The 19,130-nt window shown below is 37.2% G+C and overlaps 1 protein-coding gene across 1 annotated transcript in view; it reads right to left on the bottom strand.

Annotated features, from left to right (window-relative positions):
- The window catches only part of hcn1 (hyperpolarization activated cyclic nucleotide-gated potassium channel 1), a 111,662-nt gene that overhangs the window by 16,765 nt on the left and 75,767 nt on the right, over window positions 1-19,130 (bottom strand). Inside the window, exons 5-6 of the mRNA XM_087790638.1 lie at window positions 14,653-14,799; window positions 6,436-6,676 (exon numbers count right to left, since the gene is read on the bottom strand). Of these exons, the coding sequence (XP_087646764.1) occupies window positions 6,436-6,676; window positions 14,653-14,799 (388 nt within the window). The remainder of the gene's footprint in view (window positions 1-6,435; window positions 6,677-14,652; window positions 14,800-19,130) is intronic.

The following is a 19,130-nucleotide window of genomic DNA, read 5'->3' as shown; positions in this document are numbered from 1 at the left end:
GCCCTTTGGATAATTTGCCTTCGCTCCTGTCATGTCAAACACTTTTCGCGACTCCTCGCCCGACGCTCAGCGGAGGCAGTCATTTACTGTTTGGTCATTGTCTGGGGATTACTTTCCTAATATTCCATCCCGCTGAGATTGACTTCTAACCGGAGCTCCATAATCCCACCCAAGCACTGATTTATTTTCAGCATACAGATGCTGACCACGGTTGAAGGTGTTTTCGTGACCTACTGTCCTGGTGGATGTACTGCTCATTACTATTAGTGAGTCGGGATCACTTTTGCCACGAACCCAACCCCCTTCTTCTTCTTTGCCCTTGTGGATTCCTGCCTGTTTACCAGGTTCTATGGAGAGCACGGATCATTTGAGGGGAAGAGTTACATGCACGCCGAGGCCAGCTGCTCCCAGATCTCTGAACATAACACAGATGAGGTAAAAATACCAGCTTCTGAACACAAAGGCAGGTGTCTGAGCGCAGCATCCGTTGATACAATGCTGAGGTATATATATAGGTGAACATTCTTCACTTCTATAGCTCGGGGAGTTAAACATGGTTCACCAGGCACATCTGGCTGTCGATGTACTAGTAGTAGAAATTTAAATTAATTTCAAAATGGCTGAATTTAATGGGTAGCTCGTAGCCACACCCAAATCCATTTAATATAGTAAGTTATTCAACCAAATATAGTCTTTTTAAATGACAAATATAATATAACCCTACAATAGAAAATCCAACCAAAACACATCCAGTGGAAACAAATTAAAGATCTCCCATAGAACACCCCTGTCGCAATGGAACATTCCTACCACCACCTGGAAAACACCCCTATTTTTAGCTCTGTGGTTTAGTCCCTCTGGTTCTCTTCCCAAACCAGGATGTGGTGTTTGATCTGTGGTGAGTAACTGAGTGATTGTTAAATGCACGGACAAATGGTTCAATTAAATCAGAATCTTTGTGACAAGCACCAAACTTCACGTTCCTTTGTGAACCGCAACAGTTGAAGCTGCTTCGACATCGGATCTTGTATTAATCTATATCTATAAAGGGTCTCTTGAGTCCTACAGAGATCTTCTTGGTCTCAAAACGACCTGATTATTTTTTGGCATTTTTCGTCTCCCAAGGCCCGAAAAAGATCTTTTGCTTATTACCTTCTTTATATTAAAAGCATGGCTCATTCATCTTTAACTGCGCTCTAGCTTAAATATTAAACAAGTTTTTGGCCTTGTTTTTAGACTTTAGCGGCCTCAGCTAGTGATGACGAGGTGAATCCTCATGAACCATCGAAGCCTTCCATCCGAGAAGAACATCCTTGGACCAAAGCTTTATGAGGAATTACTTGCTCCGTTAAGTGGACGTTTAGTGGGAAGATGTGACATCATTTGTGCTTGAATGATTCTGATAATTAACCAAAATGTTCTTCTATTACTATTCATTTTTTATTCAAGATCGCAACTTTTCTACAGGGCTGGGCTTCAAGCGGTTGACTTTATTGTGGATGATTTCACCTGTTAAAGTATATCACAGATTTATTTAACTTTATTAGATCAAAATGCTGGTTGGTCGGTCGTTAAGTCTCGCACAAAAATAGGCTGAATCAAAAATATGTGAGATCTATTCCGTTTCAATGGAACCTATATTTACAATTTCGAGGGACGTCCCAAACCACAACCCTCAAACTTTACATTATGTATTGCTAAAGTTGGAGCTAATAGGACATCACATGTTTTATTAATGTAGATCTATAAAGATCGTGTTGGTCTCAAAATCCCCGTAATAGTTGCGACTGTATGTTTTTTGCCTTTTAGTCCGCAAAAGCTAAATGTCCCAAAGCGGTTGTTCGCTACTGACTACCTTTATTATTGGTCGTACAATAGCACGGCTCATTTTCTTTGTCTCTATCTTGAATATAAGTCAAGTTAAAATCCTTTTAAAAGTTGCAAGTGCTCAAAAGTTTTTGTCCTTCTTTTAGCAGTTTCGGCAAAATCTTTTGGAATCTGTCGCTATCATGTGAAAAATGACGCTAGAAACCTTTTGATTTAATGCAAGCATGTTAAAGGTACAATATATTCAAAACTCAATAACATTGACTTTGCATTTTTTATTAAAACATATTTTTTACTCGGTTTCTATCTTTGAAAAATTATTTGAAAAATCTTGGTGCTTTAGCTAATACTAATAATTATTAATCTATCTTTGTGTTGTGCTATGCTTCACCAATTTAAAGTAAAGTATGTAAATCCAACCTAAAGTCATCTGTTGTCTTGTAACATTGAGTTAAATTTAAAGTAAAAAAGGAGGTTTAAGAGGATTTCAACAAGGTGTCCCTACCAAAGGGGTCTGTTAGGGTGTGTTTACAATCTGATTTAGTGATTTATGTGGTCTTCAAACAGACCAAGGTCAGGTGTTCCGGACCTTATCTGATATCCCTTTGTGTGTACACACTTTGTGGCCTCACAAAATGAATGATGGTCTCTCATGTTACCTTAATGTTCAATTGAGATGTCATAGACTCTGACTGGCACCTCACGGCCGCCTCTCCGGGGGTCACTCAAACTTCAACTTGATGTTAATTGTCCATTTGAAACGCGACAAAAAAAAGGCCTCAAGTCAACATTAAGTGGACTGTGTACCAAATGGGTTAGGACAGTGAATGTCGTCGACAACTGCAGCATTTAAAATACAAGCTTTGCATTTTAATGCGGTACCAAGAAAGGTTGGAGGGAATGAAAATTAATTTAATTCATCTTTTTCATTTCATGACCCCAAACTCGGCGCTAATTCCAGAGGGATTGAACCGTTACTGAGGGAGGCAGAGCGAGGACAGCAGACAACAATCCCAAAAATAGAATTGATAGTTCATGGTGTAACCTTCAAATATGTTTAGACAAAGCCCGTCAGAGATAATCCAAAAATCCCTGAAAAGCTACTCGAGCTGCCTTTACACATTTCATGGATTTATAAATGTGCTCGCAGGGGTCAGTTGTCCTGAGAAAGGGTTGCTTCCGACTGTTTTTTATTATTTTTGGATCACCGGAAAGATTGAATAAGAGGTTTATTTTATAACAAAATAGCTAATGCTAGCTGCACCCGTCCTGTGATGTCAATGACTTTTTCTCCAGAAGCAAAGCTCCTGGTCTTTTACGCATAAAGGAAGAATAATCTTTGGAGTGGAATTTAAAAGGAAGTTGGTTGATATAATTGTAAAAATGGTTAATCCTAACATTGTCGGGATTCAAAGAGTCAATCGTTTTTAAGGGCGTAAGAAGGCTCTTTAGATAAGGAGCGCTAAGATACGAGTGCTTCCCAGACGCTTAAGATCAACACCTTTATAAGATGAACCCTCTCTGAGTGTGATGAGCTCTTTTTCCTTGATATCTGTGAAATGTCACAGGGTTGTTGGTGGTTTTTTTACATCTAGTTGTTGGAAAGTCCATACATTTTTTTAGAGATTTCTTGGTTTATTGGATTGGATATATTGGATTTTCTCATTTTGTTCAATTCCTACGTCCTTGAATGCATCATTGGCGTATGACGATCGGTGCAGTTTAAGCATGTTTCTTTCAGTCTTTGAAAAAAATCAACATATATTTTTAGAGAGTGAATGCAAAATAGTTTAATATTGTTTTACAGATGAATTAGACAAATGTTATTTAATGTTCAACAGTTAAATCCTCGTTTTCATATTTAAATACATGTTCCCCCCCCCTTAATTTCATTTATTTTTGTATTAATTGTACAAGTGGAGCATATTAATGTTCCTGACATTGATCACTGAGCATTTGGTCACTAAAAAGCTGTTAAGAGTGGATCGTTTCCTTTTTACATTTCCTTCTCAGTGAAAGTAAGGTCAATTAACGTGAAAACCCAACTCTCTTGACTCAAATGTTAAAGTCTTCCTCTCCAAGACGCAGTAAGTTCCTCATCATGACCATGTTTTGAACTCATTTATTTATAAAGTTGCTCTGAAATCTGGGCGAACGAGAGGTTACGAGAGTCCATTATGACGTAATAATGGCTTCCAAAAAAAGTGTTTTCAGTGGGTGCAGCTTAAGATCATTTTCTAATGTCAATATTTCAATGAAAAAAGAGTTTTGTACAAACACACACTGTTTGTAACCGTGCCGTCAAATATGCTTATATTTTATACTTCAAGTCTTATTGAAAGTATAAACTCTCAGCAAATTGTAGACTCTAGACTGAGATAATCCATCATTTCAATTGTTAAATTGTGAGCAAAACAGATTTCACATCATCACAAATGGAGTCTAGTTTGTTAGTTTCAAGTGGTTGTGACATCTTAGATAAAAAAAAAAGTGCAAATATAAAATCACAAAGGAAGTGATTGGACTCTGAGTCTGCAGAAGGATTGTATGACTGAAGCGAAAAGTACTTGTTCGAAATCTTCAAATAATTTTCCCATTCGTCAACAGGTCCAATACTTTCTCCCTGACAGTTTAATTGTGTAATTTGCATTCATGATGCGACTTGTCTTTGTTGTTTTGTGGCCTTTCAAATTGTGTTGTGCTGCTCGCATTTTTCGTGCTCTCTCAGCCACCGTATTTATCTTTTGCATCGACTCTTTTGAACTGTAGTAGAGGCTGAATAAAGAGTGAATAATGACAAACGTTGAATTTGTCCAGCGATTGTTATCATCTCATAAAAAGGTCAGAGATTCAACTTTTTGGAAACAGTGACATCTATTTCATTTCTCCCTCGATTTCCCTGTCGGTTCAACGTGCCAGCGAGACACGAACACCAAAGCGAAGATATTCTTAGCGTCGTCGGCTCCCTTCATGTAGTCATGAACTCCCGAGATAAAATATGCAACGAAGTCTAAAAAAAGAAAAGTTTTCTTCGCCACATGACAACGTCGGCCTGCTGGTGTAATCACAAGCAAACAATGAGCGATTAAGTTTGACATTCGGGAATAAAAGAAAAAAAAAAATCATGCAAGAAGTGAAGACCTGAGCTGAGGAAAGAGATCGAGGGAGTCGAGAAACGAGGCGGAAATCGCTCTTGATTTTCTACCAAGTGAGTCGAAACTGCTCTCGTCAGTGCCAGGACTGTGCAGTACGTAGGGGGAGAAGAGTTCGTGCAAGTGTGTGTGTGTGTGTGTGTGTGTGTTAGGGTGGTGGTGGTGGTGGTGGGGGCTCTGTATCCTCAGGGATGCCTGATCCACGCCTTGGAAAAGTCCAACAACCAGATGAGAGGTTACGTAAGCGCGGAGGCTGAACTAATGTCCAACGCTGGTTAATGAGAATCCACGATAAGTTCACTTCAAACGGCATCAAACGCACACTCTTAATACACAACTGTGTGATGCACCGAGTGGGGCGAGCAGGAAATTAAAATTGTATTTTATAGGGTTTTTTTGGACGACTGGTTTGAGCCTGTTTAGTCATATCTTTGTTTATTATTAAACTGTCAGAGGAAAGAAAGAAGGTTTTTCCCAGCATTCCTCAAAAACTGTACCGTGACACACTTTTAAAATATCTTTGTTAAAGTTCGTATTTTCTACGTACAGGCATAGAAAATGTGATTTTTATAAGCCTTCTGTTCTTAAATGGTATGAGGATTTTTATATTTATTCATTTAAAACTAAAGATAAATTTGTTAAAAACAATAAGTAGAAAAAGAGCTTCCCACCGATAGGAGCAGCAGAGTCTGGTTCTGCTCCAGGTTTCTGCCTTTAATGAGGAACTTTTTTCTTTCCCCCTTCACACTTTGATTCACTCATTGTTGATTCGCTGGGACCTTTCTTTCTTTTCTACCTTATAGTCTTACGTCAAAGATGTTTTGAAATTTTAAATGAAATAGATTTTTGTTGAACTTAACAATGGCTTTATTACTTGATCTTGACAATTACAAAATCGTGTTTGTAATTAGTGGTGAGAGAAAAAATGTTATTTTTTTTATTTTCAACAGCATCATATTCTATTTTAAATCATACTTGTTTTTGGTTTTGATTTATATTCAATTAAATGTTTATGTAATACTTAAATTGTTTAATTTACCTTTAACCTGCAAAGACTCCGGCAATGACTGAGGATGAGAGGATGCATACTATATGGCCGGCTTTTAAAGCTTAATTTTTAGGCATATTTTTCCTTTCATTTCTATTATTTTAACCAAAGGAAAGAGGAACCATCAGAAGATGTCGGTGTCCACTAAAATCAATACGAAAATAATGCAAGTGTTTCTAAATATATAGTATAGTGAGCTGAATATATCATGTCGAATTGTATTTGTAGCTGTAAATAGTGTCCGAAATGATGATGTTGAGATAAGAGTTTCTTTACAGCACCGTTTGAGATATTTCACTTTCACTACACATTTGTGTCAAAAGGCGGTTTGTTCAAATGGTTGTTTTAAACTGAAATAACACTTACATTTTCGACCACTACGTGACTGTGTACAGATGTTTTTCGTACCTCCAAAATATGAGCCGTCGGTCAGTTTCATCTCCTTGTTGAACTTGGTGATGACGCTGGCCACCCCGTGTTGAATGAAGTACATCTTCTTGCCCACCGTTCCCTCCCGGATGATGTAGTCGTTGGGTTGAAAGACCTCGAACTTTAACTTGCTCAGCATCCCCGTCACAAAGTTGGGGTCGGCGTTGGCGAACAGTGGCATAGTGGCCACCAGTTTACGACAGTTGAAGTTGACAATTTCCTGGTGGAAGAAACCAGAAACAGTTAGAAAGCAAGTATAAGACTGAACTTGATGCTTCAAATCAATATTAAAAATCGGGAAAAAAACTATGGTTATTTGTACAGCGCCTTTCTAGACCAGGGTCACAAAGCGCTTTAACAGTAACACAATCCCCCATCCACACACAATCACACACTGATGGGTGTAGGCTGCGACGCACCGTAAACGACATAATGACATTCCAAAGTTAACGTTGAAAATAAGAAGGGACTATTTAATATTTTTGATATCAGTACGACACACACAAGAAGAAAATATATCAACACTTATTTTTTTAATGTTGAAAAAGTTATTTTGCACACATTTTTTTTCTTCCATTTACACTCACTATCACACACTGGTGGGAGTAGGCTGCAATCCATTCGGCTGCCTCACCATCAGTAGCAATCAGGGTTAAGTACTTTGCTCAGAGAACCAACGACACAGTTTTATCTGGAGCTTGGATTGACCTGCAACTTTCTAAGCTACACACTTAGAGCTATGTTGCTTCTTATCTCAACTGTTGGAAACTAATAATATTTGTATAAGATAACATCTGTACAACCAGTTATATATATGTTTTAAATGTATCTAATGCCAACAGACTTAAACAGAACTGTCTGCAACTAGGGCTGTAGCGATACACTAACCTCAAAGATATGATTCGACACAATATATTTTGATATACTTGCATCATTTTTGCAAAGCTTTGGGGGGAATTTTCGGGACATCCTGAGATTGTTCCAATATATAAACCCCGAAAACCAAAATATGCCCAAACATCATCTTAGAAACAGCTGACTGTATCCTCTTGTCCTCAGTCATTCATGGGATCTCGCTGGATTAATTTTTTCCTCTAGTTGCGGTGGAGGTATATTTTCAAGGTCATAACTGAAATATCATATTTTTGGTTTTACATTTACCTAATTAAAAAAAAATAAACCAAAAAATATATATATGATTGAAAAACAATATGATTTTGAAAGCATCAAAATATGAATAAATCCAATGAGATCCCATTAATGACTGAGGACAAGAGGATACAGTCAGCTGTTTCTAAGATGATGTTTGGGCATATTTTGGTTTCCGGGTCTATAAATTGGAACAATCTCAGGATGTCCCGAAAATTCCAACCAAAGCTTTACAAAAATTATGCAAGTGTATCAAAATATATATAAATACAATTCCTTAGTTATTAAATTTTTTTTTTAGTGAAAATGAAATGGTGCTTTTGAATATTGATATAGTATAAAGAATATTTTGTGTATCAATTTTTTCTCTCACCTAAATATGCAACTAAGAGCTTTTAAAAAGATGGAGAACCGACTGAACTTGGTCCGAACACGGAGGGACAAACGCGTCTCCATTTATTTATCTTTTATCTGAAAAAACTGACCAGAATTAAATCCACACCCATCTTTATCCCTAAAACCTCTTCGGCACATCCTGTCACTGCTGGGGTAAAAAAAAAAGTTTTTGGCTCGGTTGTAAGATCCCGCTGATGAGTTTGCCCTGCGGTGCCAGCAGCCGGCCACGGCTCTGTCCCTGCAGACCCAGCAGGAGATTAGAAGCTGCTCGTCTGTTTACATATACAACTCTGTTGCCGTGCAGATGGAACGGCGAAACACTTGACATCTGCGCCGTTGTGTTGTTAACCCCCCCCCCCCCCCCCACGAGAGATAGCGACTTTTCCGGTGACGGGCCCCGAAAAAAGAGATAAACCAAACTCCGCTCGTTAGCGAGAAGAAACGTCAGAGCGTCGTCGGTCGTTGGTGTCGGCTGATGCCACCGGCTCTGACCTTAATCGAGCGCCAGAACTAATGAGCGGCGGAGAGACGTTTTTCAATGGAGGGAGGGAGGCTTAGGCTTTGTCTATTTAAAGATGGGTAACGACTGGAGAACGATTGGTTGTTGGTTAACATCGATGATGGGCTGATGAAGCTTCGTGAAGCAGTGTCATGTTGTTCAGGGGTCAGTAGGTGGCGCCATCAGTTTAAAAATGATGTTTCATTAGAACAGTCGTTCAAAACAAAAGGAAATTTGTGCAGAAACGCCATCTAGTGGACTTTGAATATAATGACACTGTTTCATGAAGCTTCATCAACACATCTCTATCATCTAGTGGACTCTGAAGATAATGACACTGTTTCATGAAGCTTCATCAACACATCACTACCATCTAGTGGACTCTGAAGATAATGACACTGTTTCATGAAGCTTCATCAACACATCACTACCATCTAGTGCACTCTGAAGATAATGACACTGTTTCATGAAGCTTCATCAACACATCACTACCATCTAGAGGACTCTGAAGATAATGACACTTGTTTCGTGAAGCTTCATCAACACATCATTATCATCTAGTGGACTCTGAAGATAATGACACTGTTTCATGAAGCTTCATCAACACATCACTATCATCTAGTGGACTCTGAAGATAATGACACTGTTTCATGAAGCTTCATCAACACATCACTACCATCTAGTGGAATCTGAAGATAATGACACTGTTTCATGAAGCTTCATCAACACATCACTACCATCTAGAGGACTCTGAAGATAATGACACTGCTTCATGAAGCTTCATCAACACATCACTACCATCTAGTGGACTCTGAAGATAATGACACTGTTTCATGAAGCTTCATCAACACATCACTACCATCTAGTGGACTCTGAAGATAATGACACTGTTTCATGAAGCTTCATCAACACATCACTACCATCTAGCGGACTCTGAAGAAAATGACACTGCTTCATGAAGCTTCATCATTCATTCATTGACAACAGCTTTATCCCAGGGTAGGGGTCGCGGGGAGACTGGAGTCTATCCCAGAGTCATAGGGCGAGAGGTACCATGAGTATTTACAGGTCCAGAGCACAGAAGACCATCAGTGGATTCATTACTCAGTGAGTCGCCTCAACCAGTTGTAAAAGCAGAGGCCTTCAGAACCACAGGAACATATTTCTTTTTTAATCTACTTTAACTTTTTGATTATTGGCAGGTAATATTTAATCTGAAATTTTATGAGCTTAATACGCTTATATGTTCGCATGTTATGTAGTCATGAATGGTCGACCTTCATCGCCTCCCAAAAATAAATCCTGCGAGGAAATATTCAACTTATTAACTGCAATATCTGTAAAAGCCCGTTGGCGACAGAGGTTCGACCATGTTGTCATCAAATGTCAGCGAACGGAGACAGTGATGAAAGGTTTGTTTGTTGTTGCTGACGGATACTTCACCGCTTGATCCCAAACAAACCAAATCTGTTCAGTAAACAATCATCGTATCACACGGAAGGATGGAAAACAGCCTTGAGGTGAAGGACTGAAGTAGATCACATGCAGCCCTGAGGCTGGTTTAAGACTAACGTGAGTTGAGGATTCAAGAGATAAACAACTAAAAACTTTTTTTTTTTTATCTCAATATGGTTGTATTTGAAAACATTTAAATAAATAAAATATAATAAATTCATTAATAAGAATAATGGATGAATAAAAAACGGAAGAACTGAAAGATTAATACAAAACTCTGCAGCCAGAATTCAGACCTGCTCTAGTAGAAGAACTCACATTTCCTCGATTCTTTTAACTCTTCACTGGCTGCCAGTTTCTTTCAGGATCATTTTAAAATTCTGGTTCTTACTTTCAGATCTATTCATGGTCAGACCTTCCATCAGTGATCTGATTCAGACTTACACCCCAGCTCGGGCTCTGAGGTCTGTGGATCAGAATATACTGATGGTTCCACGACATAACCTTTACTTACTTACTTCTTAAAAAGTCAATATTTTTACGGAAATAAAAACCCTATTATTACGTTCAAAGTACTGTAATCTCTAATCTCCATTTGGTCAAAGTCGTAATTTCCTGTCATTTAACACGAAAATTTACCGTAAAAAAAAGTTTTAATGATTCACTTTTATTTCTTACACTAAAAATGTTTTATTTCTTATTGTTAAAAAAATCATCTTAATAATCAGAATGATAAAAAAGAGAGTCGATAAGAAATCAATGAATTATAGCAATTCAAATAGAAATAAAATAATCAAATAAATATAAATTAAAAGAAACAAGATTTATAAAATACAATTATAAAACAAAAAGGCATTACATTAAAGTAGCTTATACGATTAAATAATTAATTCAACTTAAATAAAATATATGCGGTTAAATTAAATGAAGTATTTATGATCCGCACTGTGAGGTTTTTACTCAGAAATCAAAATGAAACATGGATGACGTCCCTCCAGCCTGAGAATACTCGGGGTGATTTCAGGTACCTCCTTCACCCCAAATAGTCTAAGTGCTGCTAAAAAGAGCTGATTCCAAGAGCAGATTGATCTCGGTCTGAACCACAAACCCAAGCATGTCTTTCCAACTTCCACTCTGTCCGTTCTGGCTCCTTCAGATCGACCCGAAACGACCCGCGCTGACCTGACGTCATTTATCGCCTCGTTGTCCAGGAATTATAGTCATTAATTAAAACAATAATAATCATTTAAATTAAGTATGAAATTGTGTCTTTGTTTGTTTGCAAATAAATATATTTTTGGGGTAAAACCAAAAAGATGAAATACCTTGAAAATCATGACTTTTTAAATGTAAGTAAGTAATATTTATTTATAGAGCGCTTTTCGAGACCAGGGTCACAAAGCGCTTAGACAATCAAAACAATACTCAAAAAAGTACATACTTTAAAGATCAAGATAATACTGAGAACAACACAGGAGTTCCAGAAATTCAAGGAAAAGCCTGAACAAATAGAAACGTCTTATTCTGAGAAACGAATATTGGATAAAATATGTATTTATTCAAACGTTAAATGTAATAATTCGGGACTGATTTAATCACATTATTTTCACTGTATTAAAAGAGAAGGTTTTTCTCCACAGGAAGCGTGGCATTGGTTAGTAAAATAAATAAATTGAAGTTAAATATTAGTCTCTATATCATATTTATTTGCCAATAAATCATTACTATAAATAATTACTTTAACTAATATTTACATTCAAATACATAAATAATATATACATTGAATAATATGTAAATGTGTTTGTACTAAAATAATACCTGTCAAATATTTCTTGATTTTCAGTGTATTTGTGTGTTAAAATCTTGGGTTTTTGATTTCGTGGTTAAGGTTGTTAATAGAGCAGGAAGATATTCAAATGGTGAAGGAGGAGTCTCTATGGATGATGATGTTTGCTGATGATACAGTGATGGATGGATGGATGGACAGATTATTAAAATATGTTAAAGTGATAGTTCACCCAAATGTCCCATATTTTCTACTAACCATGTCGACTAAGGGATTCTTTTCAGAGTAATCTGTTCTTTTCTGAGTTATAGACAATAATGTTTGTTCATTTTAATGTAGTTGTCTTCGTCTTCGTCCAAAAATAAACACCTAAAAACATCCAAATAACTTCATATACTGCTCGTCTGTAACGTCCCTCTTGGAGAAACCAAAGCTGTATTTTAAGATTGACAGTAGACACAAAAATCCAAACCCTTAGACGACATGAGGGTGAGTAAAAAAAGAGGTGAATTTCGGGTGAACTTATGCTTTAAAATGGACGAGGCTGACATGATGACAACCCTTGATGGGCTATTCAGGAGTAAAGGATCAACTAATGTGAAATGAAACTCCAACTCTACTGATTCATTCACGTGTTTTAGGTGTTGAAGTTTTCCTCTCCAAGATACAGTAAGTTCCTCATCATGACCATGTTTTCAACTTATTACTTTATAAAGTTGCTCTGAAATCTGGGCGAACGAGAGGTTACAAGAGTGGAGTCCATTATGGCGTAATAATGGCTTCACTCCTCCTCCAGTCGGCTGTAATCACTACCTGCTTTTATTTGTACAACGAGTCCCTTGGAGGTGAAGACTTTTCGGGATTGATGAAGGTGATGCGGTGACAAGACTCCATGCTTGACCAATCACAGCAGAGTGGGTGTGGTTATATCAAACAAGCTTTCCTCTCCAGAAAAACGGAGTGTTTTCAGTGGGCGGGGCTTAAGATCATTTTCTAATGTCAATATCGGTGGCGCAGTGGTTAGCACAGCCGCCCAAAGGTTGCTGGTTCGCTTCCAGGCTAACTTGTGACCTTTCTCTTATTGAGTTATTATGTTCTACCAGTGTTGCGTGGGTTTACTCCGGACACTCCGGTTTCCTCCCACAGTCCAAAAACATACAGAGGTTGATTGAGAACTTGGGTTATAAATTGTCCGTAGGTATGAGTGTGTGTGTGAATGGTTGTCTGTCTTTGTTTGCACTGTGACAGACTGGCGTCCTGTCCAGGGTGTCCCCTGCCTCTCGCCCTATGAAACTGGGATAGACCCTGCGACCCCGATAAGGGATTAAGCGGCCTTTTTAAAGAGCTACAGACTAAAGACGAAATTGCAAAAAGTCAAGAGAGTGAAGTTTAACTTCCAGTGGACATGAAGCTGGAGTTGGACGAGCGCAATAAGCTGGTTATGCATCTTGTTTTTGTGTTTACTTGGCAGTGGTCCAGGCAGCAGTATGTTTCAACACAACACTGTCTCCACGCACTGTTCAATTTGCCTGCAGTGCACGTCGAACAAAGCCTGTTGGATTTTCACAAGTCATGACTTTTTAAATCCTGGAGAGCGTCTGGAGCTGCAACGCCTCAGCATCTCCGCTTAATGGAGCTTCACCAGATACCGTCACGATTCCTCCGCTCGGCTCTCGCTAACCTTCACTCCCACATTTCCGCGCATAATTATCCGTGTCATCCCGGCGTGACGAGGTGGTCAGCGAGGAACTTTTTTATCTGGCCATCAGGGGGCGTCGAGGAGCAGATCCTTTTTTTTTTGTCCTTGAGCGGCGACGGCTTTTTTTTTCCGCCGTCGTCAAATTACTGAAGACATCCGGAGCTATTTTCAGACGCAGCATCAAAGTCTGATGGGAAATAATCAAAGTTTGATGGAAAATAATCTAATTTTGATGGAAAATAATCAAAGTTTGCTGTGAAATAATCAAATTTTGATGGAAAATAATCAGTTTGCTGGAAAATAATCAAAGTTTGCTGGAAAATTATCAAAGTTTGCTGGAAAATTATCAAAGTTTGATGGAAAATAATCAAAGTTTGATGGAAAATAATCAAAGTTTGATGGAAAATTATCAACGTTTGATGGAAAATAATCAAAGTTTGCTGGAAAATTATCAACGTTTGCTGAGAAATTATTAAAGTTTGATGGAAAATAATCAAAGTTTGATGGAAAATTATCAACGTTTGATGGAAAATAATCAAAGTTTGCTGGAAAATTATCAACGTTTGCTGAGAAATTATTAAAGTTTGATGGAAAATAATCAAAGTTTGATGGAAAATAATCAAAGTTTGATGGAAAATAATCAAAGTTTGCTGGAAAATAATCAAAGTTTGATGGAAAATAATCAAAGTTTGATGGGAAATTATCAAAGTTTGATGGAAAATTATCAACGTTTGATGGAAAATTATCAACGTTTGATGGGAAATAATCAAAGTTTGATGGAAAATAATCAAAGTTTGATTGAAAATAATCAAATTTTGATGGAAAATTATCAAAGTTTGATGGAAAATTATCAAAGTTTGATGGAAAATGATCAAAGTTTGCTGAGAAATTATTAAAGTTTTCTGGGAAATAATCAAAGTTTGATGGAAAATAATCAAATTTTGATGGAAAATAATCAAAGTTTGATGGAAAATAATCCAAGTTTGATGGAAAATAATCAAAGTTTGCTGGAAAATAATCAAACTATTTTATCTGGCCATTAGGGGGCGTAGAGGAGCAGCTCCTTTTTTTTGTCCTTGAGCGGCGACTGCTTTTTTTTTCCGGCGTCGTCAAATTACCGAAGACATCCGGAGCTATTTTCAGACGCAGGTTCTCGTCTTTGATCGGCTCCGGAAATAAACACGGTACGATCGGCTATTATCGTCCTCCTACCTCCTTCAGCGGGTCGTTGAGTTCGCTCAGGATGTTGTCCTCGTCGAAGATCTTGCCCTGGTAGCGGTGCTCGTAATAGTCGTGGATCTTCTGCCGCATGTCCGCCGGAAGCTTGTGGAACGACATGTACTGTTCCACTTGTTTGTACTGAGGAGACAAGAGACAAGAGACAAGAAAGACTTGTTTACATTCTGAGGAGAACACGTGAGGCAGTGATGTCCGGAGGCCACGCGTGACCAGGAAACTAGTCCGGAACGTCTTTTCGCTTCCGATGCCGACTGATGATCTTATGTGAACTAACGAGACAAGATTATAGATCGAGGGCCAGAGGGGACAGAAAGTATGACATACACTTGCACAGATTGGGTTATTTCAAAGTTTCCTGGGAAATGATCAAAGTTTGATGGAACATAATGAAAGTTTGAGGGAAATAATCAAAGTTTGCTGGGAAATGATCAAAGTTTGCTGGGAAATAATACAATTTTGCTGGGAAATTGTCAAGGTTTGCTGGAAATAATATAAGTTTGATGGAAAATAATGAAAGTTTGCTGGGAAATTATAAAACTTTTCTGTAAAATGATCAAAGTTTGCTGGAAAATTATCAAAGTTTGCTGGAAAATTATCAAGGTTTGATGGAAAATAATCAAAGTTTGCTGGAAAATTATCAAAGTTTGCTGTGAAATAATCAAAGTTTGCTGAGAAATAATCAAAGTTTGATGGGAAATTATCAAAGTTTGCTGGAAAATTATCAAAGTTTGATGGAAAATTATCAAGGTTTGATGGAAAATAATCAAAGTTTGCTGGAAAATTATCAAGGTTTGATGGAAAATAATCAAAGTTTGCTGGAAAATTATCAAAGTTTGCTGGTAAATTATAAAGGTTTGCTGGGAAATAATCAAAGTTTGCAGGGAAATAATCAAAGTTTGATGGAAAATAATCAAAGTTTTCTGGGATATTATAAAGGTTTGCTAGGAAATAATCAAAGTTTGATGGAAAATAATCAAAGTTTTCTGGGATATTATAAAGGTTTGCTGAGAAATAATCAAAGTTTGCAGGGAAATAATCAAAGTTTGATGGAAAATAATCAAAGTTTTCTGGTAAATTATAAAGGTTTGCTGGGAAATAATCAAAGTTTGCAGGGAAATAATCAAAGTTTGCTGAGAAATAATCAAAGTTTGCTGAGAAATAATCAAAGTTTGCTGAGAAATAATCAAAGTTTGCAGGGAAATAATCAAAGTTTGCTGAGAAATAATCAAAGTTTGCTGGGAAATAATCAAAGTTTGCTGTGAAATAATCAAAGTTTGCTGTGAAATAATTAAAGTTTGCTGTGAAATAATCAAAGTTTGCTGTGAAATAATCAAAGTTTGCTGGTTAATAATCAAACTTTGATGGGAAATTATCAAAGTTTGATGGAAAATAATCAAAGTTTGCTGGAAAATTATCAAAATTTGCTGGAAAATTATCAAAATTTGCTGGAAAATTATCAAGGTTTGATGGAAAATAATCAAAGTTTGCTGTGAAATAATCAAAGTTTGCTGTGAAATTTTCAAAGTTTGCTGGGAAATAATCAAAGTTTGATGGAAAATAATCAAAGTTTGCTGGTAAATTATAAAGGTTTGCTGGGAAATAATCAAAGCTGGAGAATAATAAGATAGCACAGAGAGCAATATAAACCAGCCATATTAAGACTAGTTGATAAAAACCAGGTAAAGTTTAATTTCATTCACCCCATCTGTCTTATTAAATTTATTTTTGTGTTTCGCCACAAAAAGTTTGAATAAGAACAAATTTCAAATAAGAAGAACAAAGTTCAAGGGGATGACAAAGGGCAAATATAAAGGAACAAAGATCAAAGGAAAAAACACAAAGATTTGTGACCAGAACGTCTTCTTGCTTCTGATGCCGACTGATGATCTGATGTGAACTAACTAACAAGTTTATAGATCGAGGGCCAGAGGGGACAGAAAGTATGACATACACTTGCACAGATTGGCTTATTTCAAAGTTTGCTGGGGAATAATCAAAGTTTGATGGAACATAATCAAAGTTTCCTGGAAAGAAATCTAAGTGTGCTGGGAAATAATCCAGTACAGGGAGCAATATAAACCAGCAATATTAAAACAAGTTGATAAAAAACAGGTAAAGTTTAAAGAAAAAAGAAAAAGAAGGCCCTTGTGTCTTTTAAAATAACAGATAAGAAAAGCACAGGAGACGTGTTCTCTGCACAAACACAACCTGCCTTTTCACTTCCTTCTCTTCCCTTTCTTCCTTATTTCCCTTCTCTTCCCTCTCTTTCCTTTCTTCACTCTATTCTTTCTCTTCCTCTCTCTTCCTTCCCTTCTTTCGCTTCCTTATCTTCCCCACTCTTCCTTCTCTTCCTCTCTCTTCCTTCACATCTTTCTCTTCCTTCCCTTGCCTATCTTCCCTCTATTCCTTCTCCATTCTCTTCCTCTCTCTTCCTTCTCTTCTGCTCTCTTCCTTCTCTTCCCTCTCTTTCCTCTCTTCCTTCTCTTCCCTTTCTTCCCTCTCTTCCTTCTCTTCTCCTCTCTTCCTTCTCCTCCTTCTCTCTTCCCTCTCTTTTTTCTCTTCATTCTCTTCCTCTCTCTTCCCTCTCTTCTCCTCTCTTCATTCTCTTCCTCTATATTCCTTCTCTTCCCTCTCTTCCTTCTCTAATCCTCTCTTCCTCTCTCTATCTTCTCTTCCCTCTCTTCTTTCTCTTCTCTTCCCTCTCTTCATTCTCTTCCCTCTCTTCCTTCTCTTCCCTCTATTCCTTCTCTTCTCCTCTCTTCATTCTCTCCCTCTATCTTCCTTCTCTTCCCTCTCTCCTTTCTCTTCTCTCTTAATTCTCTTCCTATCTCTTCCTTCTCTTCCTCTCTCTTCCTCTCTCTTCCTTCTATTCCCTATCTTCTCCTCTCTACATTCTCTTCCTCTCTCTTCCTTCTCTTCCCTCTCTTCCTTTTCTTCTCTCTTCCTTCTCTTCCCTCTCTTCTTTCTCTTCTCCTCTCTTCATTCTCTTCCTATCTCTTCCTTCTCTCCCCTCTCTTCCTGCCACCAGTCGTGACGACAGGACGCTGCACTGAAGCCAGTAGCATCCGAGATGTTGGTCTCTCTGCACACAAGGCCACGAAATGGAAAATGTCAGCGAGAGAGAAGACCCTCGAGTCACAATACCTTCCCGATTGATTTTCTCCCGGCTGCAGACAGGTGATAAGGCGACGCGCCTTTGTTTGTGGGCACACAGATTTATTTTAAGTTCAGCAGAGAAGTTCACTGTTTGCAGGACCTGGAGGTTTTCTCTACCTGGAACTGAACATGGCTGGAGGAGGATTTGAATATCAGGAATATCTCATGAAATTTCGGATTTATAGATGAATGAGCAACATCGTTTCCATAACTCTACTTTTGCAATTGTATAATTTTATATACATATATATTTTTATATTTTATAGTTGGCAATTTTTTGAATAGAAAAATACTATTATCAAAGTGGGAACCTTCAGTGCCAGACTTATTCACCTGCTTTTTTTATCTTCCTGATGCTGTCAGGAAATTAAATTAAAAAAAAATAACCTTTTTAAATAATTGTAGTGACTCCCTCTTATTTTGTCAGCTTACTTGTTCTATGTTTTCTATTCTGTTCTTGTTCATTTTTTTTAACCTATTTAAGTAAATAAGTATTTCTGACAACTGTTTATTATTATGAATTCATTACATTATTATTATTTTATGATCATTATAATTTGTATTATTTATGTATTGGGTTATTCATATTTTTTAATGATTGTTTTTTCTGATTATTTTGTTCTTTTTTTTAATTATAGTTTTTCTATATTATATGCTTTCTTGATAATGTTTTTGTAATTATCTCCATTTATATATTTTTTCATATATTATTATCTTTTTTATTATTATGGTTTACTGTCATTTTTCTTTATCATTTGTTTTGCTGTTATTATGGTTTATTTATATTTTTTATTTATTATATTTTTGGCTTTTTATTTGTTTAGTATCTGCATTAATATACCACGTTTGTGTGATAAAATGATGTTTTGGCATACATTTTATTTCATTCTTTTACATTTTCTGTAGTTCCCTTTTATGTAAACCAAGAAAACAAATCAGTATGTCTAAATGATAAATCCAAGATTCAATCTAAGGTCTCTGATCAGTATTTTATTTATTTTTTAAGTACAATATTTGTCTCATAATCCACAGAAGAAGTTCAAAGGTGAGTTCAGTCCAACCCTTCAGGCAATAACGACACCGTAATGTTGTGTAAAACACCATCAAAGGTCAAAAACATGAATCCGTTAAACTTTCTTTCACCTACGAGTATTCAAGAGCTGCCAAGTAATTAAGTGAAGTTTATATTTGGCTCTCGGCCGCGAATGCAACAAACCGCGGCACGAGGAACGACTTCCCCGCTGAGGAATGTCACGTGGCCGGAGGGTTCGTTGAATCGCGGCGTCACGGAAGCG

Source organism: Callionymus lyra, chromosome 5 (genome assembly GCF_982586985.1).
Source record: "Callionymus lyra chromosome 5, fCalLyr1.hap1.1, whole genome shotgun sequence".
In the NCBI taxonomy this organism is placed as follows: Eukaryota; Metazoa; Chordata; class Actinopteri; order Syngnathiformes; family Callionymidae; genus Callionymus; species Callionymus lyra.
This window is presented reverse-complemented; position numbering and strand designations above follow the sequence as displayed.